The 27998-nt window shown below is 35.7% G+C and overlaps 1 protein-coding gene across 1 annotated transcript; it reads left to right on the forward strand.

Moving 5' to 3' along the window:
• Nucleotides 1–2666: 2666 nt before the first annotated feature.
• On the forward strand, nt 2667–27978 carry LOC146005266 (tRNA (guanine(27)-N(2))-dimethyltransferase-like). Its single transcript, XM_083144371.1, has 5 exons — nt 2667–3120; nt 8002–8271; nt 9619–9831; nt 24552–24742; nt 27168–27978. The coding sequence occupies exons 1-5, from the start codon at nt 2960–2962 to the stop codon at nt 27731–27733; spliced, it is 1401 nt and encodes a 466-aa protein (XP_083000497.1). The 5' UTR covers nt 2667–2959; the 3' UTR covers nt 27734–27978.
• The last annotated feature ends 20 nt before the right edge of the window (nt 27979–27998 follow it).

A 27998-nucleotide genomic window follows, 5' to 3' on the forward strand; every position in this document is an offset into this window, starting at 1 on the left:
CTTTTGATGGGCAAATGTTCTCCCATTTAAATACATGGGGAATTTGATGCTGAACGTGCTGCTATTACAATAAATTGCAAGCTTAATTTCATCTTAACCTCAGAAATTGTCTGAACATGATAGTTGAATAATCAGTGTTGTAAAAGTAAGATTTTTGTAAAGACGATTGTCAACAACAGAAGATATCGGAACTAAAAAAGCCTTAAAATTTGGACTGCACTTGTTTACATCACTTGCAATTTTCACAATTTAAGTGTTTTATTGTTGAGAATCCGGTAAAGAATAATACATAATAATTCCGCGCGACTGTAATTACTTTTATTTTCATAGTTGTAATTAATAACTGTCTTTTTTTAACGTGATGCCTTTCCACATGTTACATACGTATATGCACATTTATCGAGAATAATAGTTATTACAAAAAAATATTTTATTTTCTGTTTCATGTTTCTCACGCAACCTCTAGAGCTTTCTTATTTACAGGAATTATAATTTTAGAATTGCTCTTACGAAAAGATTAATTGATTGATTAATTTGGTGTTTTAAGTCCACTTTATGCACAGTAAGGCTAATCGGGACTGGACTTACACAGCTTAAAGTGGGATCCGAACCACTGTGCAATGTGCCTCCACCGGGTTGTTACGAAAAGAAAAAGGACGAAAATACGAGGGGAAAATGTTTGCTTAATACAATGATAACATACGTTAATATTAAGTTATCGGATAGGACATAGTGTCATAGTGTATAATAATAAATATCACGCGCTTAAGCACACGTTTTCTTTACAATTTTGGGAGTTTCTCCAATTCCTACTCCTGCCTATGTTCTTCTTTGTCTGTATAATTACACATACTTGCAACCAGAAGAAAACATAAAACGTAGTGTAAAAATCTAAATTCTTTATCGATCCATGGCAGCTAGGGACGACCCAAATGACGTCATATTTGGTGCTCTTTGTGCATGTACATAGTACATACCACAGACAGGCACGTATCTAGAATTACGATTCGGGGGGAGGTCCGAACCAAGTGTCTCAGGAATGACAATATTAATATTATTATTATTATTAATAATAATGTTCATATTAAAATAATCATAAATCAAATTAATACTAATTACAATACATAAATTAATATTATATTATTATTACACGATTAAGGAAAAAGACTGTATAAGAATAGAGATATAAGAGTGCTTATTCATTACGTAGCTTACTTGTAGTTAAGATCGGAATAATTTACATAAACAAGTGTCCTGGCAAATGAAATTCATGTCAAATAAATTAATAATTGAATATTTATCGAATAACAAAAATGATGTCACATTTGTTGGAGAAAAGTACGTTTCTGATTAAAATGCATATTATTTTGAGTAGTAGTGTACATACTCGTAAATCTTCTTTGTAATTAAAGCCGTATGATCCCAATGTAATCCTTGCCTTCTAAAAAGTTCAGAGGAAAGTAATAACCATCGATTATACAACAAATGCTAATATTTTCAATACTTAATTTTAGTACTTGGTAAGTCTTTCGGGGGTCCAGTTCCTGTCCTTCAAAGCCGTATGATCCCAATATAGGCCTAATCCTTTTCTTCCAATAAGTCCATTGTAAATTACAACAAATGCTAAACGAGCATATTTTCATAGTTAATTTTCGTACTTAATAAGTCTCTCGGGTGTGTGTGTGTGGGGGGGGGGGGTCTGGACCCCCTAAACACGTCCTTCCCCAGTGGCGTGCCCAGGATTTTCGAAAGGGAGGGGTTATGTACACTTTTTCTGGAAGTCAGGCCACATTTCGCCATCTTTTCCTACCTTTGACGTTCTTTTTTTAGGAATACTGGGCCAAAGGGGGGGTTATAACCCCCACGAACCCCCCTTGGGCACGCCACTGTTCCTGTCATTCAAAGCCGAATGATCCCAATATAATCCTTGTCTTACAATAAGTTCAGCGGAAATCATACAACAAATGCTAAACGAGTATATTTTCATAATTAATTTTCGTATTTAGTAAGTCTTTCGGGGGTGGGTGGGTGGGGGGGGGGTCCGGACCCCTTAAATAAATACGTCTTTCTTGTCATTCAAACCGTATGATCCCAATATAATTCTTTCTTACAATAAGTTCAGAGGAAATTATACAACAACGGCTAAACGAATATATTTTTCATTATTTAATTTTTGTATTTGATAAATCTTTCGGGGGGATCCGGACCCACTGGACCCCCTAAATACGTCCTTGACCACAGATTAGAAATAGGTTTAGCCCGTTTGAGTTACCCTGCCGTTGCGCTTTAATATACTTATTAATTCTTAGGTTCAGGAGAATTAATTTTCGGAGAGACTTCATACATAATCTTAAAGCTTTAGTAAACCCATTTTTATTATCGATTTAAACGAGAAATTCTGACCTTCGTTGGAAATAACGTTTGAATAGTCATCATACCCGGCCAATGTACAACTTAAAATGACGAAGGAAATTATTTATGGACAGGGGTGGCGCCACCACCGAAAAAGATTGGCAATGAAGAGCTCCATTCTCGGACACTTAGGGTGGCGCCGCCACCGGAATAGTTTGGCAGTGAAGTGCAACTAGTCACAGAATATAAAAGAAGAAAAGGAAAAAGAAAGTAACTGCGCGTGAACGCTGTGGTGAACCACAAAGGGTCTTTCTTGTCGCACAACAGTTTTGCTACCTTGTGTTCTGACGTCAGATGACGGAAGTGTACGAGGTTAGATTAGGTCTGTTAGCTTTGGTTCGATTAGCATAAATACACTAGAAAATTATTATTTAGGCTAAAAGAACTAAACCTAGCTAGCCTAACTTGACAACATAGGCAACTACCTAAAATGAAAAAGCTTTCTCCCATGACGTCAGAACACAAGGTTGCTAAAATGTTGTGTAATAAGTGAGGCCCGAGCTCAAACTTGTGTGTGGTGTAGGAAAGGAAAAGGTAGTTGGTGACCATGGAAGACGTGATTATACCAGATGAATCTCAGAAAAAAGAGGAAGTCGTTCGGAATTTGAGTACAATTAATGAATGCGGCGTAGATTTATTAATTGATGAGAACGCTATTTCTCCAAAGAAGTCGGAAGTATTCTACAACAAAGAGATGTCCTTAAACAGGTTGCGCACAAAATGCTTTATTATTTTTTTTTATATAAATTAAGAAATTAAGGAAAATAATTATTTCTTCTGAAATTGTAAAGGTTCTGTATTGAATGAATAACTTTTGATTGATGTCTCTGCTGTTGTTTTCGCACACGAAATTATCGCCTTGCACTTGTAAAAGCCAAAATAGAGAAATTTCATGGAGAAGCTAGTCTTTTCAGAATGTACTTTGTGTAAAGACCAACTGTACCCCCACAAGAATTACGTCGATTTTTTTTTCAGTGAATAATTTCGGTTTTATGTGACATCTCTGGACGAAAACCATTTGTATACACACAAAAGGAAAGGTAAACTTTTTGTATCCGGAAAACGGATTTTTTAAAATTTGCAGGAGAAATTACTTACCGAATGCAGTTTCTTTAGACTTGGGGAAGTGTTTTCTCACATCGGTCATTGAATTTTGCCGGTAAATCATGTATTTTTCGATATAAATGTGTGACCGATGCACGAAAGCTGTTGCATCCATTTCCTTCCAGCCGGATGTTGCCTGTGTGTGTAGACGTAATCCCGGTCAGTGTTTTTATAACTGAAGAAGGTACGTTTCTGCAAATGGTTGGTGGGCCTATGTGTCAATGTTTTGTGGGGCTATGCGAGAATGGTGTGTGGGGCTATGCATTTTTTTCTAAACCCATTTTGGTACGGTAACGGTTCCAATTGTTTTATGATTTCTCCTAGCACAAAGACTAATTATCGTAGAATTTTGGAAATCATTGTCACACGAAATTTGAACCTTCCTTAAAGTAATGAGGGCTGTTTGGACTCGAAAAAAGTTATTTATGTTGAAAAAAGTCGACAACCGACAGTAAATATCGAAGAAGCGTGGGAATGAATGTAGAAGTAAATTGGAACCTTAGTAGAATGCATTTAGGGACTTCATTTTAATGCTAAGGGAACAAAACTTAACCTGCCTAACCTAACCATGATAGCATATATTGAACAAAATATTAAGTGATCACTAAAACTCTGCAGCATAAATCGAAATCGATCTATGTAAAAATTTCATTCGTAGCATGATCAAATCACAATAAAACAAAAGGAACTTTGGCCGCATACTGGTTCATCGCACGTTGTGTGAGGGTTTTGTCGATTTATGCAGTGTTGCAACCTTGTTCACCAAAAAAATACCTACTTTCGTGCCCGGATTTGAAATTATGCTAATACCTCGCAAACCATGTTAGCCTCACAAACCATTGACGTTAGCCCCACAAACCATTGACATTAGCCCCAGAAACCATTCACGTTAGCCCCAGAAACCATTCACGTTAGCCCCAGAAACCATTCACGTTAGCCCCACAAACAATTTTCCGTAAGGTTAGGATAGGCAAGCATAGTTAAAAAAAAAATTAAAAATACTCTACACGTCATGTTATAGTGAAAACACGGCGAGGTTTGAAACACTGACTACAGGGTTTACGTCATCTAACACATGGAACATTGTGCTCTCATGCAGAAAGTAAATTGCAGCAGCAGAAACAGCGTGTCGGACAGAGATTTTCACAGAAAACAACATGCATTCGCATTAAAATGGATGAAAACTACATTCACGAACTTCCACAATGCTACAGAAAATGATTTGCATAAGTACCTTCTCCTGTAAAAAGTAAGAAATCTGTCACCCCTATACTAAAGTGTTACCCCAATTTTTAACTATTCTAACCTAAATGTTACCCAACCTAACCTAACCTTACCGGAAATGGTTCATGAGGCTATGCATCAGTGGTTTGTGGGGCTACATAGGTATTTTTGGGTGGAGTGGGGTGGAAACACTGCATGCCGACTACGGTAGTGAAACTGTGATCACCTTTGCAAGTCTCAAAAGTCTAGCTTTGATCACAGTGAACACAAGACATTGCTCTGTGTTCAGCACGCATTGCATTGTGGCAGGACAGTGGGCAAGTCGACTTCTGTTAGTCTCCTTTTCCTACTTGGACGTTCTCTGTCAGGTAGTGAGTCATAATCAGATTCGTTGTCGGATTCTTCTATTTCAAAATTAGGGTCAGCATCTCTGTTGTCTGTGTCTTCAATGTAGTCTTCCTCAACTTCATCTTGTTCTTCATCACTATTTTCACCAAATAATGTTCTGTCTTGTCCTCCTGTGTCGTCATCATGTGATACATCTTCATACAACAATCTTCTAATTCTTTCGTTCTCACGTTCTTCCTCTCTTATCGGCCATAATCACTTACTAATCATTCATAATACAAAATAAAGGCTGAAACCACGTCGTTTTATTGAAAAAATAATACTAACAACAAGAACTATTCTTGAAATGAGAAAGTTGCGCAGTTACAAAACCTTCGTAAATTTTACGACGGGGTGCCCCAAATAGACACACACATATGACATACATGGCCACCGGTTCACTACTGAGCTTCATGGGGCAGGCTAGGAAGGTACTGTGGAGAGTGGAGGCGGTGCATGCACAGTTGCGGAGATCCAGCGATTTCAGCCATGCTGCGTCGTAATATTTACGAAGGATTTGTGATGCAGGGTTAAGGGTGAAATGTGTCAAGTGGCACAATAATGATGTACTACAAACGAGTGGCATATTCTGAAAATTTGACCTGGTTTGCCACAACAAATCTTATTTATTGTACAGTCACGGACACTGCTGGCTTGTAATGAATACATTGACTTTCGTCCATGACTACATATTTCTTATATATTAATTAGATATAATAGAAATAAAACACCAATGCAGACATGCAAGTGAAACATAAATCTGACAACTTAAAATTTTCAGGAAATTTCTGTAGGGGAGAGTGGGGGAATAAGAAACTTATTTTTTATTTTTGAAAGTAAAAATTTGAAAAATCCACAAGCTAGGCCCATTAATTGTCTATCACTGTAAAAAAAATAATCAAGATGATTGTGGTTATGTTTAAGATTATTCCATCATTTGGTTATGCTTGTGTGAAACTTTTCCATGGGAAAGTAGTGTTTTCACACAAATATTATTTTCTATAGTAAATGCAGAGTATACATTCCTGATATTTTTTACGTGGTTTTGTGGACAAAAGATAGGACTTTCTGGTGTATTTTGTTAATTTTCTGTCATAAAAATAGAGAGTGATTATTGTCATGTATTTTATTACCCCAAATATGAAAAGCAAATGGGATAATAAGATACTGATGTATCTTTTGTATCTTATTACCCTTTCTGAATGATGATGTCAACTTTGATTTCTCATCATTGCAAGCAGAACAATTATCTCATGAAGATCAAGAAGATACTGAAACAGATACTATTATGCCAGAACGATACTATGACATTAGCTGGTATGTGGGATGAGTTACTAAAGTGCAAGAAGACAACTGCATAATCAAGTTCTTCAAAGAATCTTTGGGTACTTTTAATTGACCTCCTCACGACGACATACAAAGTGTACATAAAGACTTTATCTTGTGTGGATACGTACCATTTACTTTAAGCCACTCAGACCTAGTTCGAATCAAAACATTATATGCAGAGAAGAAAAAGGACCTTATAAAGTTCTTGTTTTGTCTTTGTTCATTTACCATAAAACCTATTGGGAATAAGCATTTGAAGATGTCAGTTGATTTTGCTTTGAAAATATAGAGCTGTATAAAAACTTTTGCCAGTACATTTATTTTCTTGCATTTCCATTCCTTTGTAGTAAAAAAATATTAAAAAACAGTATGCACCAAACTTTTATGGTTAAATAAGATACACATGTTGAGTGTATCTTTTTACTCCAGCCAGTTTAATAGGTAGAATGCATTAAAATACACAGCTTGTTTCTTATTAGGCTACCCCTATTGAGGTAATAAGGTGGAAAAAAAAGTAAATTATTTTATAATTTTTGTGTGCTCTTTTTATTGCAGAATTGAGCTCATTATTTTTTTCTGGGTACATTGGGTTACCAACTATGCAAGAAAAAATATCAATGCTAGAAATTTAAAATTGTTGGCTATGTTAATTTTTCATGTTTCTTATTCCCCCACTCTCCCCTATATAAGAAAAAAGTTGGTTTACCATCGGTATAGCAGGTAACATGGGAGAATACACCACTGCAACAAACACAGCAACAGTTGTATCAAAAAAAATATCATTGAATGCTCACACATAAGAAACAAAAAATGCATGGAATTCTAATGACAACAAACATAACATTCCTAACCTAACAAAAATGTTAAATTACTATTAACGGAGCAATGGCGCTCAGTTATGCAATTCACCTGCACAACAATGTCACTGATGTCAGGGCAGAACTGCCATCTTTTAGTTCGAATCCTGGCCTGGGCATGGATGTTTGTGAGTGTCCATTCATCAATTTCATCATATCATCACTCATCCCCATCTTCACAAATTAGCCAAAAGTGGCACAAAAAAGCGAAGTAAAATAAAGTCAATCAATCAAGTAGCAGATACTCACCATAATCCTTTTATTTGGAGACTGAAACATAATGTATTCACATGCAACTTGCCTTCCTATTCTTCTCTAAACTATGATTCACAAAACCAATTACATTTTGTAAACAACAGTCCAAATAACAATACACAATACATAGTTTCCCACATACAACTTGTATCACAATGATGTAATAATGTAATAAATACTACCACACAAAAGTACTGATTACTTCACTAAAACACATCTCAATGGGGTAAAAACAAGAGAAAACACTAATAAACAACATAATCTTAATAAACCATGCAAAATGTTACCTTTATTAGATAATGCACTTTTGCAGAGAATATTTTTCATGTATTTCTATCAATCCTGAAAGGATCAGATATAATTTTATTTGGACTTTTTACATTTTTCTACTTTCTAATGTCATCAAAATTATCACTCATGCTTATTCTTTTAGGACTATTGTTGCAACAGCATTGGGAGCATATGTGGAATCAGGCAAGTCTGTATTTCAGCCAGTGCGGTGCTTGGATGCTATTGGTGCGACTGGAATATCAGGACTTACATGGAAGAAGAGTATACCAAATGACATCGCTGTGACAATAAATGACTGCCACGACAAAGCATTTGATATAATATCTCAAAATGCTAATTTAAATAATCTGGATGTCACTGTACTTAAAAAAGATGCTTGTGTATTACTTCACGAACAACCATTCAACTTTATGTAAGTAAATAAAACCTGACTGAATTTTGTTGTATAGCATGAACACTATATTGAACAGGATAAAATAATGTAGCATCTGTGGAAAGTGGATAATTGCCAAAAGTGTGCTACCCACAAACGCATACAAAGTTGCTATCTGTTGTTGATTTTTGTAACTAGTAAGACTTAAAGACTACAAAATAATTTGAAGGCCCACACAAGATGATTTGCAGGTTGCATGTGGCCCTCAGGCCTTGTAGTTCGCCAGCCTTTATTTGTAGAATGCATTAGAGTTGTTTCCTGTACCAATAAAGCTATTTAAATTTTAATGTAGTGTATTTCAAGCATGAGCTTTTTCAGTTCAAGTCCGTGAGTACATTCGTGAAAACAGCTCATCTGAATGGAATTATTGAATGTGTATTTTTTTTTTACCAGTTTCTGCTACCTTTGGGTTATGGCGACAAAGAGGATGAATGATGATTAGATTAAATTGATGAAAGGTGTTCCACCAATGCCCAACCCAGGAACCTACACCTGGAGATGTAAGACGTAGGATGAGAACACCCGCTTACACAGAAATCTCCAAGAGACTCTCTAGAACAGATTCGACCCAGGAATTAACCCTAACCATAATAACTATTTCCACTTTAACACGTCGAGTATTCTTACTCATATAACCCCTTCTATTACTAACCCCCCCTCTTCATCCCTCACCCTCCCAGCACTAACCTTTCCTGAAGTATTCCGGGAATCTTATACCCTCCTGATGTTTCCAGGAAAACCATCTCCCATTCTGACGTCCTTCCCGGTATGACCATATCCTGCTGGCACCTCAGCAAGGTCACTTTTTCTCACATTTTAGAGACTTTAACTTATTTAATATCCTTCAAAAAATAACACACGTACTACTCTCCCCTGTCATAAAACATTATACGTTGTTCTATTACTAACGTACTGATAAATACGTACAAATTTTATTTTATTGCACTACTAGCACATAAATCTTATCTGTAAATCAGGCTTGTTTCTGGAACGTCGAAACAATCTTGGTCCACAATATCCGTAAGACGTTAACCAGTTGTGGGTTATCGCCTCAAACATGTACAATTGAAAGTATCAATAAAGGAGGAGGAAAAGGAAAATGGGGAACCAAAATTCCATAAATCTGACGGCCTTAAGCACCTACCCCTGAATGTATGCTGGTGGAGGTTGGGTATCTCCCGTTTTTCTGTAGGTGACGAGATTGTGAGTCAACCACCCAGGTGACTAGATGATAAATTAAGATTTTAAAAAGTTTGACTCTATTAGAATATTATTGTATCATATACGTATATACACATTATACAGTATATTTTTTTTTACTTTCAGTTTCCTCGATTGCCACGGGGCATCAGGGATGTACATGGATTCAGCATTCAGAAACCTACCCAAGAATGGTATTCTGGCTGTTTCAGTAACTGACGATGCTGCCTTATATGGAAAATCGCCTGAAATAGCTCTAAGAAATTACGGAGGATACATCACAAAAACATTTTACTCCAAAGAGTTGGCTGTTCGACTGATAATCTCGGCCATAGCAAAGTAAGAACTCTGAAAAGTTAAGGTTGTAGTTAAATAATTGGCAAATTTTCAAAAGTTTGTTTATAAACAATAGTATTTACTAATTTTAGAGGATTGAAGTAAATTTTCCTGAACAGTTCAACATTGTGTATAACATCGACTTGTCCTTGTTTCAGCTTTTTGTCATCAAAAGATTTGACTTAATTTCTTCTCCATCTGGTCCTGTTGACAGCCATTTTCTTAATTTTGTTCCATGTTTTTCCCTTCGTTCCATGTTTTTCCCATTTCCAAGGCTCCTTCTTCAATTACTTTTTCTAGGTCTTCCTAGGTCGGCCATGATTTCGATTTCCCTGAGGATTCCAATGTAATACGGATTCTCTCTGGATCCAGCAGGTTTCCGAAGATTATGTCGAATCTGTTTCCACTTTCTTTGTTTTTATCTGGATATCAATTGGTTGTTGGTTAGTGACTTCACATAGACCTTCATTTGTTATTATGTCATTTTACATTTATTATCCGGCGTAGGCATCTATTAAGAAAATTGCAGCCTATGTATATGGTATGCCCAAATGAAAAGGAGACCTTAGCTGTTGCGGCGTTGTATCTAATCGAGGAAGGTAAATAAGTTTGCCGATAGATGTCGCGGTGTTTGTCCCCGTTTGCAGGTGTAGCGAACGGCTTCGCCTGCTGTTTCCTCAGTTGGCGAGAGTTGTTTTGCGTGGATGGGTGCATTATGGATTCCTCCAGATCAGTGCAGAGAGCTGTAATCCAATTTCCAAGGCGAGCATGCTTCACAAATTTATCGCAGGATGAAAGACGTTTACGGAGAGCAGTGTCTCGCACGTTGCACCATATTCAGTTGGTGTCAGCATTATGTGGGGCGACGCAAAAGCACCAAGGACTTGCCACAACCCGGGCAAGCGCACATTGCTTCTCCAGGGCAACGCTAGGCCACATGTGGCCAAGAAGACCCTCGACCTGCTGAGAACATTTCAATGGGAAGTCCTCGCACATCCCCCGTACAGCCCCGATATTTCCCCATGAGACTCCCATATCTTCGGCCACTTAAAAACAATCACTCAAAGGCCAACCGTTCACCTGAGACGAGGAAGTGCAGAACACCAAGGAAAACTGGACCCATAAGCAACCCAGGAGTTTCGACACTGAAGCCATCCACTCACTTCATATGCGCTGGGATCAGTGCATCAATATCAATGGCAATTATGTGTAGGTATCATGTTACACATTAATTGTACTTCACATATTATGTCATGCAAATATTCTGTAATATAATATTCTTTAGATATAACCGTAGTCTCCTTTTCATTTGGGCATACCTTATATAATCTGTTGCATCACTCTCAATGTCTCGCAAGAATAAAGCAGGACTGACTTAACATTTGTATTGAAAATGCAGATTTTTGTATTTCTGGAGATATTTTTATTTGTCCACATTAGGTGTATAGTTGTAAAAAGGCTCCATTTGCTTTTTTAATTCAACTTTGGACATCTTTATCTGCTCCACCATTCTTGGTGACTACACTTTCCAAGTATACAAGTGAGTCGACCTTTTCTATCTCAATGTTATATTTAGCTCTTTATTTTTGTTATTTACCCTCATCTCCTTTGTTTTATTTACATTGAAATGTAATCTGGCTCTTCTTACTTCCTCTTCAAGTTGTTTTAGTTTTTCATCCATGTCTTTGAATATTTGGGCTACGAGGCAAATATCATCAGCAAATTCCAAGTCGTCTAACCTATCAACTATACCCCATTAGTTATCTCTTTTTCTTCCTTCTGTCACCCTTATCATCACTGTATCCAAAACCAGTAAAAATATGGTTGGTTAGAGAATGCAACCTTGTCGTACTCCAGAATTCACTTATTAAGTTACTGCTCTAATTTTGAGTAATACATCAGTACTTCCTCAGGAGCAAGAAAAGCAATAAAATACACTACAATAACGGCAACCATGTTTTAAATCCCTTTTTTGACTGTTACTGACTTACTTCATGTTTAATTCTAATTGTACCAAATTTCGATACCCGGTGGAGGCACATAGTGGTTCGGATCCCACTTTAAACTGTAGGTCCAGTCCCAACTAGCCTTACTGTGCATAAAGTGGACTTAAAACACCAAATCAATCAATACTTGTATACCAAATATACAAAATTTAATGTAGGCTTATGAAGCATTTGCTTTACATGGAAAAAAAATAGCATTCTTATATTAAAACCTTCCCATTGTTCATTCATATTAACACAAATCTAAACACTTCTCTAGAAGTTCTGGAAAATAAACTTCTAATATGAAAGTTAAAAAAATAATTAAATGGTTTCCTTATTATATTTGTTTCAACATGCTAGCATTTATACTTCACTCCATTCTTCATTTTAGTTGTGTTGTAGAATTCTATTCTTTCTATTTTTTAGAACCATTTTCTCTGGTTTTATAGAATTTGGTCATCTTCCTTTTTCTGCAAATATCTTAAACATGTAACAATCTTCTAATATTGTGAGTATTCTTGTTTATTTCAACTAATGACTGCTCATTGTTACCATATAATAGGCATGGGATTGAAAAATCAATATTGACTGGTAATTTTATGAATCCCATAATTCTACCATTTTGCTATAATTCTGACGATTATAACACCATTAAGCCTTGTTTCCATGATTATGAAAAACTAAATATGCTGACCAAGGCAGTAATTTATTTTATAAAAAACATAAACTAAACGTAACGTTTCAACCTTCTAGCAAGGTCTTCTTCAGACTCTGTATCAAGTACTTGATACAGAGTCTGAAGAAGACCTTGCTAGAAGGTTGAAACGTTACGTTTAGTTTATGTTTTTTATAAAATAAATTACTGCCTTGGTCAGCATATTTAGTTTTTCATAATCATGGAAACAAGGCTTAATGGTGTTATAATTGGACATTTTCCAAGGCTGATGAGGAAAATTAACAACTGGAAGGACTTAAAGAGGAAAGAAATACACAAAGACGAACAAGAGAAGTTTCTGAGAAAATGTTTGGAGAGAGGCACAGCGCCTAAAGGATTAAAAATAAGTAAGAAGGGAGTGGTTTGCAACACCAGGAGATGGACGATATTGGTTCAGAAAATGGAAAAAGAACTGATATGGAATGAAATAAGGGCAAGAAGAAAGGAGATAAAGATAATAAAGGAGAACCTGACAAGAATTGAAAAAGCTATTGAAGATGGTCTCACCATTTTTACGAGAGAATATACATTTCATGAAATGAAAATCTGGCAGGAGAAATTTAGAGAGAAAATGAAAATAAAATTGAAGAAGAAAGGAGAGGGACTAGGATGGAAAGAAGAAAGAGGAGAAGAGGAAGAAGAAGAGGATACCAGAAGAAGAGTTGTGGTAATAGGGAATGTAGACCTAACAAAAGAAGAGGAAGCTTTTTTAAAACTAGGAAGAGGTTTCAAAGTTAAAGAAAGAAATGTAGATTATGAGGAAGTTATATATGACATTGAAGAAGCAGTGCTCCATATAAAAGAAGAACCAGAAAGAGACAAGATTAGAAGAAGAACAGCAGCCATACTGAAGAAAGAAATGGGAAAACAAGGAAAAGTAGATAATTTGAGTCAAAAAGAAAGGGAAGGGATGAAGAAAATCAAGAAAAGAAATGATGTGGTGATAGAGCAGGCAGATAAAGGGGGAGCAATTGTGGTGATGGAAAGACAATGGTACGAGAGGAAGTTTGAAGACCTAAAAGAAAATGGATATGAGGAGATTTGTGGAAAAGGAGAAGAACAAACTATAAAAGAAAGAATCATAAAAGACTGTAGGAGGAGAGGATTCAAGAAATGCATAAAGGAGACAGGAAGACTACCAAGTTTGAAAGGCTTTCCAAAGATACACAAAGAGGAGATAAAGTTAAGACCAGTAATGAACTGCAGAAACAATATTTTGGAACCCTTAGAAAAGAAATTAAAGAAAGTTATTGATGTGTTAGTAACACAGCAAGAAAGCAGAGCAGTTAAGAACAGTGAACAAGTAGTAGACCTCATAAAAGGACTTAAGTTAAATGAGATGAAGACGACAATGTTTAGCTTAGACGTGAGAAAAAAAGGTACTTGATACAGAGTCTGAAGAAGACCTTGCTAGAAGGTTGAAACGTTACGTTTAGTTTATGTTTTTTATAAAATAAATTACTGCCTTGGTCAGCATATTTAGTTTTTCATAATCATGGAAACAAGGCTTAATGGTGTTATAATTGGACATTTTCCAAGGCTGATGAGGAAAATTAACAACTGGAAGGACTTAAAGAGGAAAGAAATACACAAAGACGAACAAGAGAAGTTTCTGAGAAAATGTTTGGAGAGAGGCACAGCGCCTAAAGGATTAAAAATAAGTAAGAAGGGAGTGGTTTGCAACACCAGGAGATGGACGATATTGGTTCAGAAAATGGAAAAAGAACTGATATGGAATGAAATAAGGGCAAGAAGAAAGGAGATAAAGATAATAAAGGAGAACCTGACAAGAATTGAAAAAGCTATTGAAGATGGTCTCACCATTTTTACGAGAGAATATACATTTCATGAAATGAAAATCTGGCAGGAGAAATTTAGAGAGAAAATGAAAATAAAATTGAAGAAGAAAGGAGAGGGACTAGGATGGAAAGAAGAAAGAGGAGAAGAGGAAGAAGAAGAGGATACCAGAAGAAGAGTTGTGGTAATAGGGAATGTAGACCTAACAAAAGAAGAGGAAGCTTTTTTAAAACTAGGAAGAGGTTTCAAAGTTAAAGAAAGAAATGTAGATTATGAGGAAGTTATATATGACATTGAAGAAGCAGTGCTCCATATAAAAGAAGAACCAGAAAGAGACAAGATTAGAAGAAGAACAGCAGCCATACTGAAGAAAGAAATGGGAAAACAAGGAAAAGTAGATAATTTGAGTCAAAAAGCAAGGGAAGGGATGAAGAAAATCAAGAAAAGAAATGATGTGGTGATAGAGCAGGCAGATAAAGGGGGAGCAATTGTGGTGATGGAAAGACAATGGTACGAGAGGAAGTTTGAAGACCTAAAAGAAAATGGATATGAGGAGATTTGTGGAAAAGGAGAAGAACAAACTATAAAAGAAAGAATCATAAAAGACTGTAGGAGGAGAGGATTCAAGAAATGCATAAAGGAGACAGGAAGACTACCAAGTTTGAAAGGCTTTCCAAAGATACACAAAGAGGAGATAAAGTTAAGACCAGTAATGAACTGCAGAAACAATATTTTGGAACCCTTAGAAAAGAAATTAAAGAAAGTTATTGACGTGTTAGTAACACAGCAAGAAAGCAGAGCAGTTAAGAACAGTGAACAAGTAGTAGACCTCATAAAAGGACTTAAGTTAAATGAGATGAAGACGACAATGTTTAGCTTAGACGTGAGAAAAAAAGGTACTTGATACAGAGTCTGAAGAAGACCTTGCTAGAAGGTTGAAACGTTACGTTTAGTTTATGTTTTTTATAAAATAAATTACTGCCTTGGTCAGCATATTTAGTTTTTCATAATCATGGAAACAAGGCTTAATGGTGTTATAATTGGACATTTTCCAAGGCTGATGAGGAAAATTAACAACTGGAAGGACTTAAAGAGGAAAGAAATACACAAAGACGAACAAGAGAAGTTTCTGAGAAAATGTTTGGAGAGAGGCACAGCGCCTAAAGGATTAAAAATAAGTAAGAAGGGAGTGGTTTGCAACACCAGGAGATGGACGATATTGGTTCAGAAAATGGAAAAAGAACTGATATGGAATGAAATAAGGGCAAGAAGAAAGGAGATAAAGATAATAAAGGAGAACCTGACAAGAATTGAAAAAGCTATTGAAGATGGTCTCACCATTTTTACGAGAGAATATACATTTCATGAAATGAAAATCTGGCAGGAGAAATTTAGAGAGAAAATGAAAATAAAATTGAAGAAGAAAGGAGAGGGACTAGGATGGAAAGAAGAAAGAGGAGAAGAGGAAGAAGAAGAGGATACCAGAAGAAGAGTTGTGGTAATAGGGAATGTAGACCTAACAAAAGAAGAGGAAGCTTTTTTAAAACTAGGAAGAGGTTTCAAAGTTAAAGAAAGAAATGTAGATTATGAGGAAGTTATATATGACATTGAAGAAGCAGTGCTCCATATAAAAGAAGAACCAGAAAGAGACAAGATTAGAAGAAGAACAGCAGCCATACTGAAGAAAGAAATGGGAAAACAAGGAAAAGTAGATAATTTGAGTCAAAAAGAAAGGGAAGGGATGAAGAAAATCAAGAAAAGAAATGATGTGGTGATAGAGCAGGCAGATAAAGGGGGAGCAATTGTGGTGATGGAAAGACAATGGTACGAGAGGAAGTTTGAAGACCTAAAAGAAAATGGATATGAGGAGATTTGTGGAAAAGGAGAAGAACAAACTATAAAAGAAAGAATCATAAAAGACTGTAGGAGGAGAGGATTCAAGAAATGCATAAAGGAGACAGGAAGACTACCAAGTTTGAAAGGCTTTCCAAAGATACACAAAGAGGAGATAAAGTTAAGACCAGTAATGAACTGCAGAAACAATATTTTGGAACCCTTAGAAAAGAAATTAAAGAAAGTTATTGACGTGTTAGTAACACAGCAAGAAAGCAGAGCAGTTAAGAACAGTGAACAAGTAGTAGACCTCATAAAAGGACTTAAGTTAAATGAGATGAAGACGACAATGTTTAGCTTAGACGTGAGAAAAAAAGGTACTTGATACAGAGTCTGAAGAAGACCTTGCTAGAAGGTTGAAACGTTACGTTTAGTTTATGTTTTTTATAAAATAAATTACTGCCTTGGTCAGCATATTTAGTTTTTCATAATCATGGAAACAAGGCTTAATGGTGTTATAATTGGACATTTTCCAAGGCTGATGAGGAAAATTAACAACTGGAAGGACTTAAAGAGGAAAGAAATACACAAAGACGAACAAGAGAAGTTTCTGAGAAAATGTTTGGAGAGAGGCACAGCGCCTAAAGGATTAAAAATAAGTAAGAAGGGAGTGGTTTGCAACACCAGGAGATGGACGATATTGGTTCAGAAAATGGAAAAAGAACTGATATGGAATGAAATAAGGGCAAGAAGAAAGGAGATAAAGATAATAAAGGAGAACCTGACAAGAATTGAAAAAGCTATTGAAGATGGTCTCACCATTTTTACGAGAGAATATACATTTCATGAAATGAAAATCTGGCAGGAGAAATTTAGAGAGAAAATGAAAATAAAATTGAAGAAGAAAGGAGAGGGACTAGGATGGAAAGAAGAAAGAGGAGAAGAGGAAGAAGAAGAGGATACCAGAAGAAGAGTTGTGGTAATAGGGAATGTAGACCTAACAAAAGAAGAGGAAGCTTTTTTAAAACTAGGAAGAGGTTTCAAAGTTAAAGAAAGAAATGTAGATTATGAGGAAGTTATATATGACATTGAAGAAGCAGTGCTCCATATAAAAGAAGAACCAGAAAGAGACAAGATTAGAAGAAGAACAGCAGCCATACTGAAGAAAGAAATGGGAAAACAAGGAAAAGTAGATAATTTGAGTCAAAAAGAAAGGGAAGGGATGAAGAAAATCAAGAAAAGAAATGATGTGGTGATAGAGCAGGCAGATAAAGGGGGAGCAATTGTGGTGATGGAAAGACAATGGTACGAGAGGAAGTTTGAAGACCTAAAAGAAAATGGATATGAGGAGATTTGTGAAAAAGGAGAAGAACAAACTATAAAAGAAAGAATCATAAAAGACTGTAGGAGGAGAGGATTCAAGAAATGCATAAAGGAGACAGGAAGACTACCAAGTTTGAAAGGCTTTCCAAAGATACACAAAGAGGAGATAAAGTTAAGACCAGTAATGAACTGCAGAAACAATATTTTGGAACCCTTAGAAAAGAAATTAAAGAAAGTTATTGACGTGTTAGTAACACAGCAAGAAAGCAGAGCAGTTAAGAACAGTGAACAAGTAGTAGACCTCATAAAAGGACTTAAGTTAAATGAGATGAAGACGACAATGTTTAGCTTAGACGTGAGAAAAAAAGGTACTTGATACAGAGTCTGAAGAAGACCTTGCTAGAAGGTTGAAACGTTACGTTTAGTTTATGTTTTTTATAAAATAAATTACTGCCTTGGTCAGCATATTTAGTTTTTCATAATCATGGAAACAAGGCTTAATGGTGTTATAATTGGACATTTTCCAAGGCTGATGAGGAAAATTAACAACTGGAAGGACTTAAAGAGGAAAGAAATACACAAAGACGAACAAGAGAAGTTTCTGAGAAAATGTTTGGAGAGAGGCACAGCGCCTAAAGGATTAAAAATAAGTAAGAAGGGAGTGGTTTGCAACACCAGGAGATGGACGATATTGGTTCAGAAAATGGAAAAAGAACTGATATGGAATGAAATAAGGGCAAGAAGAAAGGAGATAAAGATAATAAAGGAGAACCTGACAAGAATTGAAAAAGCTATTGAAGATGGTCTCACCATTTTTACGAGAGAATATACATTTCATGAAATGAAAATCTGGCAGGAGAAATTTAGAGAGAAAATGAAAATAAAATTGAAGAAGAAAGGAGAGGGACTAGGATGGAAAGAAGAAAGAGGAGAAGAGGAAGAAGAAGAGGATACCAGAAGAAGAGTTGTGGTAATAGGGAATGTAGACCTAACAAAAGAAGAGGAAGCTTTTTTAAAACTAGGAAGAGGTTTCAAAGTTAAAGAAAGAAATGTAGATTATGAGGAAGTTATATATGACATTGAAGAAGCAGTGCTCCATATAAAAGAAGAACCAGAAAGAGACAAGATTAGAAGAAGAACAGCAGCCATACTGAAGAAAGAAATGGGAAAACAAGGAAAAGTAGATAATTTGAGTCAAAAAGAAAGGGAAGGGATGAAGAAAATCAAGAAAAGAAATGATGTGGTGATAGAGCAGGCAGATAAAGGGGGAGCAATTGTGGTGATGGAAAGACAATGGTACGAGAGGAAGTTTGAAGACCTAAAAGAAAATGGATATGAGGAGATTTGTGGAAAAGGAGAAGAACAAACTATAAAAGAAAGAATCATAAAAGACTGTAGGAGGAGAGGATTCAAGAAATGCATAAAGGAGACAGGAAGACTACCAAGTTTGAAAGGCTTTCCAAAGATACACAAAGAGGAGATAAAGTTAAGACCAGTAATGAACTGCAGAAACAATATTTTGGAACCCTTAGAAAAGAAATTAAAGAAAGTTATTGATGTGTTAGTAACACAGCAAGAAAGCAGAGCAGTTAAGAACAGTGAACAAGTAGTAGACCTCATAAAAGGACTTAAGTTAAATGAGATGAAGACGACAATGTTTAGCTTAGACGTGAGAAAAAAAGGTACTTGATACAGAGTCTGAAGAAGACCTTGCTAGAAGGTTGAAACGTTACGTTTAGTTTATGTTTTTTATAAAATAAATTACTGCCTTGGTCAGCATATTTAGTTTTTCATAATCATGGAAACAAGGCTTAATGGTGTTATAATTGGACATTTTCCAAGGCTGATGAGGAAAATTAACAACTGGAAGGACTTAAAGAGGAAAGAAATACACAAAGACGAACAAGAGAAGTTTCTGAGAAAATGTTTGGAGAGAGGCACAGCGCCTAAAGGATTAAAAATAAGTAAGAAGGGAGTGGTTTGCAACACCAGGAGATGGACGATATTGGTTCAGAAAATGGAAAAAGAACTGATATGGAATGAAATAAGGGCAAGAAGAAAGGAGATAAAGATAATAAAGGAGAACCTGACAAGAATTGAAAAAGCTATTGAAGATGGTCTCACCATTTTTACGAGAGAATATACATTTCATGAAATGAAAATCTGGCAGGAGAAATTTAGAGAGAAAATGAAAATAAAATTGAAGAAGAAAGGAGAGGGACTAGGATGGAAAGAAGAAAGAGGAGAAGAGGAAGAAGAAGAGTTGTGGTAATAGGGAATGTAGACCTAACAAAAGAAGAGGAAGCTTTTTTAAAACTAGGAAGAGGTTTCAAAGTTAAAGAAAGAAATGTAGATTATGAGGAAGTTATATATGACATTGAAGAAGCAGTGCTCCATATAAAAGAAGAACCAGAAAGAGACAAGATTAGAAGAAGAACAGCAGCCATACTGAAGAAAGAAATGGGAAAACAAGGAAAAGTAGATAATTTGAGTCAAAAAGAAAGGGAAGGGATGAAGAAAATCAAGAAAAGAAATGATGTGGTGATAGAGCAGGCAGATAAAGGGGGAGCAATTGTGGTGATGGAAAGACAATGGTACGAGAGGAAGTTTGAAGACCTAAAAGAAAATGGATATGAGGAGATTTGTGGAAAAGGAGAAGAACAAACTATAAAAGAAAGAATCATAAAAGACTGTAGGAGGAGAGGATTCAAGAAATGCATAAAGGAGACAGGAAGACTACCAAGTTTGAAAGGCTTTCCAAAGATACACAAAGAGGAGATAAAGTTAAGACCAGTAATGAACTGCAGAAACAATATTTTGGAACCCTTAGAAAAGAAATTAAAGAAAGTTATTGACGTGTTAGTAACACAGCAAGAAAGCAGAGCAGTTAAGAACAGTGAACAAGTAGTAGACCTCATAAAAGGACTTAAGTTAAATGAGATGAAGACGACAATGTTTAGCTTAGACGTGAGAAAAAAAGGTACTTGATACAGAGTCTGAAGAAGACCTTGCTAGAAGGTTGAAACGTTACGTTTAGTTTATGTTTTTTATAAAATAAATTACTGCCTTGGTCAGCATATTTAGTTTTTCATAATCATGGAAACAAGGCTTAATGGTGTTATAATTGGACATTTTCCAAGGCTGATGAGGAAAATTAACAACTGGAAGGACTTAAAGAGGAAAGAAATACACAAAGACGAACAAGAGAAGTTTCTGAGAAAATGTTTGGAGAGAGGCACAGCGCCTAAAGGATTAAAAATAAGTAAGAAGGGAGTGGTTTGCAACACCAGGAGATGGACGATATTGGTTCAGAAAATGGAAAAAGAACTGATATGGAATGAAATAAGGGCAAGAAGAAAGGAGATAAAGATAATAAAGGAGAACCTGACAAGAATTGAAAAAGCTATTGAAGATGGTCTCACCATTTTTACGAGAGAATATACATTTCATGAAATGAAAATCTGGCAGGAGAAATTTAGAGAGAAAATGAAAATAAAATTGAAGAAGAAAGGAGAGGGACTAGGATGGAAAGAAGAAAGAGGAGAAGAGGAAGAAGAAGAGGATACCAGAAGAAGAGTTGTGGTAATAGGGAATGTAGACCTAACAAAAGAAGAGGAAGCTTTTTTAAAACTAGGAAGAGGTTTCAAAGTTAAAGAAAGAAATGTAGATTATGAGGAAGTTATATATGACATTGAAGAAGCAGTGCTCCATATAAAAGAAGAACCAGAAAGAGACAAGATTAGAAGAAGAACAGCAGCCATACTGAAGAAAGAAATGGGAAAACAAGGAAAAGTAGATAATTTGAGTCAAAAAGAAAGGGAAGGGATGAAGAAAATCAAGAAAAGAAATGATGTGGTGATAGAGCAGGCAGATAAAGGGGGAGCAATTGTGGTGATGGAAAGACAATGGTACGAGAGGAAGTTTGAAGACCTAAAAGAAAATGGATATGAGGAGATTTGTGGAAAAGGAGAAGAACAAACTATAAAAGAAAGAATCATAAAAGACTGTAGGAGGAGAGGATTCAAGAAATGCATAAAGGAGACAGGAAGACTACCAAGTTTGAAAGGCTTTCCAAAGATACACAAAGAGGAGATAAAGTTAAGACCAGTAATGAACTGCAGAAACAATATTTTGGAACCCTTAGAAAAGAAATTAAAGAAAGTTATTGACGTGTTAGTAACACAGCAAGAAAGCAGAGCAGTTAAGAACAGTGAACAAGTAGTAGACCTCATAAAAGGACTTAAGTTAAATGAGATGAAGACGACAATGTTTAGCTTAGACGTGAGAAAAAAAGGTACTTGATACAGAGTCTGAAGAAGACCTTGCTAGAAGGTTGAAACGTTACGTTTAGTTTATGTTTTTTATAAAATCAATTACTGCCTTGGTCAGCATATTTAGTTTTTCATAATTCTGACGAATGTAAAAGCATAATTCAGCTACCTTGTTTTTGTAAAGTAAGTTACTGAATATGCAGTGGACACACTATTGTGTTTCTATTCAGCCAACAATGCCTTTAGGCTTCGAACTTTCAATAAAATACGCAACATGCCCCCGAAAAACATATAACTGAGGTACTTCCTATGTGAGAATTAGAAGGAGAGTGATAAATTTGCACCTAAATAAAAAAAATAAAATACGTTTAGAATATTATTTGTACTTCATGTTCAAAATTCTCTATATTACTCTTTTAACAATTCTCATTTTCATTTGCTTTAAATGTCGGCGTTATAAAGTGATTCAAAGTATATTATTTTTAAAATTGGAAAAACCAACAAAGAATTTTTGTGCATCTAGTATGACACATGACAACATGATTGAGCTTTTTATATTCACCAAAATTTTTATAATGCAAAGTTTTTTGACAGTGTGGCAAGTTCATGCCAAACATCATGTGGTGATAATTGGTTTATAAAGTTAAAATATTGAAAGAAAGCAATGCGATATTGTGTGGTTTTGTTTTTAGATCTCTAAATAGCTCATTTATGAATTTCTGTACATACTTATTAACAAATTATGTAAAATAAAACAGATTAGTAGTATTCATTAAGGGTATAGGAAGACATCTACAAAAAAATCAATAACCTGTTGAGGCTTTGTTGTTTGTGCATTAGTTCAGTCAGTAGGGAATATGACTGCCACATGAAAGACTTGAGTTTGATTCCTGGGTTAGGTGTTACTGGGTGGGAATTTTTCCAATCATTCATACAGCAGGCAACTGGGTAACCATGGGGTGTAGAGATAGCCAGAGTATGGTGCTGATCACATCACTTCCACTGTGGCCAAGATCGAGAATGTGTGAGGACCCTACTGCCACATTTGCTATTTGCCTTAATGGCATGGTGGAATGCATGGGGAATAGCTTTACCTTGTACCATTAGTATTTATTTGTTTTTATACAATACAGATGGGACATATTAATAAGTAGTCTGTCTCATGTCTGCAGATTTTTTTTTCCAAGGAGGGACAAGCAAGGTATTTTTTTGCAGGGGGAAGGCAAACAAAGCATTTCGCTCGTAAAAACCACTCCTTCAGTTTAAAGTAATCATGTTCCTGGCAATGCCCTTTTATTAAATGAACATAAATTACTGTGACTGAAATGGAATTATATGTGTGAAATGTACACTTGTAGGTTGACTTTCATTTTCCAGGGGAAGGGGGGATGCCCCCTCTTTCTGGATGTTCATGTTGTGTGTTGGTGTCAGATAATGTAGGCATTTCAGTGGATTACTAAAATTGCCAATTTATTTTAATCCAATATTTCTACAAATGGAGTTGAACAATCCTGACATTTTGTTGCTGTTATTATTATTAATGTACATCAAGGTGTAATTAGTGTTCTAGGTTTTAAGTAAATTTCTAAATAAGTAGTTTCTTTTAACAAGACGAAATCCATTGTAATTGTATGGTTACATACATTAATTAAGGAGGTAGATGAAGTATTGAAGGTCTTGACAGAACATTTGCCACTCAATATTAGATCAGTAGAATATCAGTTATGGGTATCAACAAATAAATTTTATATCAGTGATTATCAGAATCAGCTGCAAATCATATTGATTCAACACTAATTTTTAATTTTTTATTTGCATTTTGATGTTCAGAATATACTAGGGCTACCATATTTTGAAATGCTTAAAAGAGGACATTTTCTTCGAAAGCCACACACACCATCAATTTATTCACAAACATGAAAACATTACATAAATCACAAAATTTATCACCATTAAATAAAATATTATTCTCCGTGATATTATACTGCCACTAACCTAACCTGACTTTATAGTATTGACGTCCACCCTGATATATTGAACTAACGTATTCTTATGATTGTGTATTCGGGATTAGTCCAGTCCATCACTTTATAACTATTGTGATGCTTAACAGTATGAAACGCGAAAGAACCTTCTGCAGCACTTACTTTATCTTCATGTTCACTGCCAGGTTTCGTAAAAAACTGAGTCAGTTTTGTAGATGAAGCTTCACCTCTGACGGCTCTTTTGTGCTTTTCGCACTCCACGTGTGCTTGCAAGTCTAGCCCTCCTTTGTTTGCCACAGACACATATGTACCGGGTTTACAAACCATACACTCGCCTTCATAATCGTCTCTACCACGTCTAAAACATGAATACTTTTCTTGTAACTCATTAGTAAAGTTGCACTTTCTTTTAGGTATATTAGTAGCTTACACCGTGTTTGCAAGCTCTAACTTCCACTTCGAAACATGAACAAACGAATGACGCGGAAATCACATCGACCGGAACTTGAAACTGTAACAACAAACGACTAACACTTAGCGCATTGTTCAGTACTGCCAACATCAGATGTTTAATGATTCGAAAAGTTGTAACTTCGTGATGATTTGATAAAAGTAAAAACCAAGACATTTTAACAGAAAGTAAAAACCTGCCCGGATGCAAATTTCAGGGTCCGAAAAGAGGACATGTCCGGGAAAACCAGGACGTATGGTAGCCCTAGAATATACGAAGTAAAGTAAGAGTACATTTTTTGGAAGTAAGAACACTATTGCAGCATATATCTGATGTAAGCAAGCTATTGTAATTCTTTAGGGGAGCTGCTCATTACAACAAGGGCATCCGAGTTCTCTGTACGGTGGCTTTCAAAGCATCATTTCTGGTAATTGTTCAGGCTGTGAGGGGCCCAACTCATGCTAACGAGAGCCTGCAAAATATCCGCAAGCTAATCCATTGTAACATCTGTGAAGACAGAGCTTTCTACCCAGCTACAGTGTATCCAGTAGGTGAGTTCCGAGACTACCAAGCAAAAAATTGCAATAGTTGTAAGAATAATTTAGTATGCTTTAGTATAATTTTAATGTATTCCAGAACCTAGTTGCAAATCACGAAACATCATTAAAAATGCAAGGAAAGTCAAAAACAGCATGGTTTCTACGACAAAAGTTTATAAAAAGTACATCAGGAAATTTTAGTTTTTTTAAAAAATATTTTTTGCAGGCCGGTCCATAATGTGGACCAGCAACTCGTGATGGCATTTCTTATCTCCAAAACTAATACAGAATGTTATTTCCATTTTTTGTTCATCGATATACATATGGTTTCATGACACACTTGAATAACTAAACAATACAGTTACTTTTAGTGTTTTTTAGAATTGCTTTTACTCTTGGAATGGAATAACAATTAATATATGTGGGAAAATTAATCATCTTAAAAATAAAGCCCGATAACATGACACTCCTGTTCTAGCATTTTGAAGAAAAAAAAATCTTGAACAAGACAATTTGCTGGAAAAATTAAATTTTGTGAAAATTTGGAAATTGATTTAGCCTGCTCAGTGTGAACTGCAACAACAATCTGAAAATTTCAAATTTTTCCCAAATAATATTTTATGGGCCGTTTTCCCATGGTGATTACCTGAACATTTCAAGCAGTTTTCATCTATAGGGCCATTACTACAACAGAATTTCCCTACTCAGATTGACTCTCTGCTTCAGTTTTTTAAAAATATTTCTGTGCATTTGAAGAGTCTGTGCTTTAAAATTCATGTAGACTCGAAACTAAAACCAGCTTTCAACTAACATTAAATACTTGTATTGCATTGCAATTCAAGTTTTTCATACCTTCATATGAGGAAAAATACAAACAGTTTTGGAGATGTGATGTGTTAATTGCTGTCACATGGGGAGGGTAGATATATGGACCAGCTGTCTGCTAATAGCTAATGGACAACTATGGAACTGTTGGTAAATAGTACAGTAACAGTATTTTTTTTTCATTTTCAGTGTTTAACTTGTTATAGCAGGATCCTAATATCAGGGGTAGACAATAACTTGTTATAGCAGAATCCTAATATCAGGGGTACACAAATACAGGGTGCCCAATCACCATGGCACCTGAAATTCTCTTTGTACCTGAATTTGAAAATTTTCCTAAATTTTTTTTGTTAATATTTCAAGTTTGCTTACGGAAATTTCCATTACCTCTTCTAAAATAATGAGTACAGTATTTTTTTTGTTTAATGTTTGTGTTTCATGTGTATCACTTTAAACTGTAGGTCCAGCCCCAATTAGCCTTACTGTGCATAAAGTGGACTTAAAACACCAACTCAATCAATAAACATGCCAATATAAATTTTTCACTATTGTTAGCCGAATTTTAAAATCTGTAACAATATTGTAGTGTCAATTGAATAGTTATTCATGTTACAAGTTGAGCATTCTCTAGTAGGCCACTCCACTGCGAGAAATAATTCCTTTTAATCCAATCTAGCAGGACCAATCAAGAATTGTGCATACATGCACAGACACAAACACCCACAGACCCAACCTAAGTGCAAGGGCCATTAGGTTAATAATAGAAAGGGCTGGTGAGAACTATTTTCCATTGTCTTATACTTTCCCACAAATAGCATTATGAGTAAAGCTTAAAAACCATTTGCTACACCCATGGTATGGATAGAAATGCTTTGTTTGTTAAAAAGAAACAATTTTCAGGCAAACAGTAGCCATCTTGGATACAAAAAACCATGTCCTCCAAATCATATATTTGCTAAATCCCTTATTTTTTATTAAATATAAAAGATAACATTTGTGCATAGGTAAATAAGGTCTAATTTATGAAAAGTAAACTCATTTTTAATTTGGCATAAATAGGCCAGAAAAGGTGAATACCTTTGTTTACATTTTTTCAACCACCTGATTACTCTGCCACCAGGTGGAAGAAATTGGAACTCCTTCCACAGACAAGCAAAAGCCACATGTGACCTCAGCCAGCCAACGAGAGGCTTCCAAGGCTGTGATGTCACACAGGAGGTAGTCAGGTGTCCTATTATGTTCTGAGCTTGGCTTCCAAGCTCACTTGTGTTTTGTAGCTGCTTGAGACCAGGTCAGAGGTTGTGTTGCTGGCCAAAACCAGTGCATTCTTTGTTGATTTGGTTATTCTCCACCAAACCCTCCCCATAACAGAGTTGCTGAATCTCTAAGAGTAGAATAATGTTAATAGCAATATAACATCACCCTTATACTAGTATTAATTAATAAATGTTTTAAGATCAAAATATGTAGCTTTATCGTAGTTGGCCTCATGTTTTTTATCCCATGTTTGAAAAAATAAAAAGGCTGGCACCTGAATTATTTTTAGTTTTGTCTACCCTTGCCTAATATATTTAAAAATGATTGTTTACTTATCTTTTCCCAATCGTTGCAGAAGAACCATATTCTTTGCTTGGATGTAGCTGTCATGCTAATCTACCCGGAAAACTTGCAACAGACTTTGGTCCAATTTGGGGTGGAGATATTTTCTGCATAGAATTCATACGTGCCATGTTGAAACAAACTTCCAAGTTTTCTTGGGCGAAACGATCTTCCCTCCTACTTGAACAGATCTTAACGGAAGCAATATGCCCCAAAGGAGACCTCCCGATGAAGACATTAAGCTGTGACGAGAACGACAAGAGTGAAGATAACGGACAGAGTTTGCCAAAGAAACCTCGGCTGACGTTTCATGATAGTGACCACGAAAAGAAAGAGAATCTCAGGAACAATAATTCTGTTTCGCAAGCTCCCACCACGCCTGCCTTTTATTTTAACCTTCACCGGCACAGCCCGAAAGGACCTCAGTTGTTAAGGGCGGACAAGGCTGTGCAGTGCCTTCACCAGGCAGGGTACCGTGCCAGTAGGACACATTTTGACCGTGAAGCTGTGCGAACAGATGCAAGTCTGTCAAATCTCATAGACGTGCTTAAGCAGTGCTCGTCGCAAGTGAAAAAATGAGGACTCTTATCATTGTCTTTTTTTAAATAAGAATTTTCTATAAAACTTGTTAATTTTCTATACACTTACACCAAAATAAGAGTTTGCATCCTAAACCTTTGTTATTTATCAGGGTGTCTACTAGTGTGGAAATCCTGGAAAAGTCATGGAAATTTACTGATTCTGGAAAAATCAACATTGCTTGCAGTAGTGCACAAAATGTAGGTTTTGAACAAAGAAAAAAGGACAAGGTAGAAAATTTTAATTTGTTGTGAACAAAGTATAC

Source organism: Lepisma saccharinum, chromosome 23 (assembly GCF_977018435.1).
Source record: "Lepisma saccharinum chromosome 23, izLepSacc3.1, whole genome shotgun sequence".
NCBI classification, from domain to species: Eukaryota; Metazoa; Arthropoda; class Insecta; order Zygentoma; family Lepismatidae; genus Lepisma; species Lepisma saccharinum.

What these genes read in the sequence shown, in the direction of transcription:
- LOC146005266 (XM_083144371.1), top strand. Translation starts at nt 2,960, where the DNA reads ATGGAAGACGTGATTATACCAGATGAATCTCAGAAAAAAGAGGAAGTC. An exon ending in AAAGAGATGTCCTTAAACAG is followed by an intron (nt 3,121 to 8,001) that starts GTTGCGCACAAA and finishes TTATTCTTTTAG; the next exon opens with GACTATTGTTGCAACAGCAT. An exon ending in ATAATCTCGGCCATAGCAAA is followed by an intron (nt 9,832 to 24,551) that starts GTAAGAACTCTG and finishes GTAATTCTTTAG; the next exon opens with GGGAGCTGCTCATTACAACA.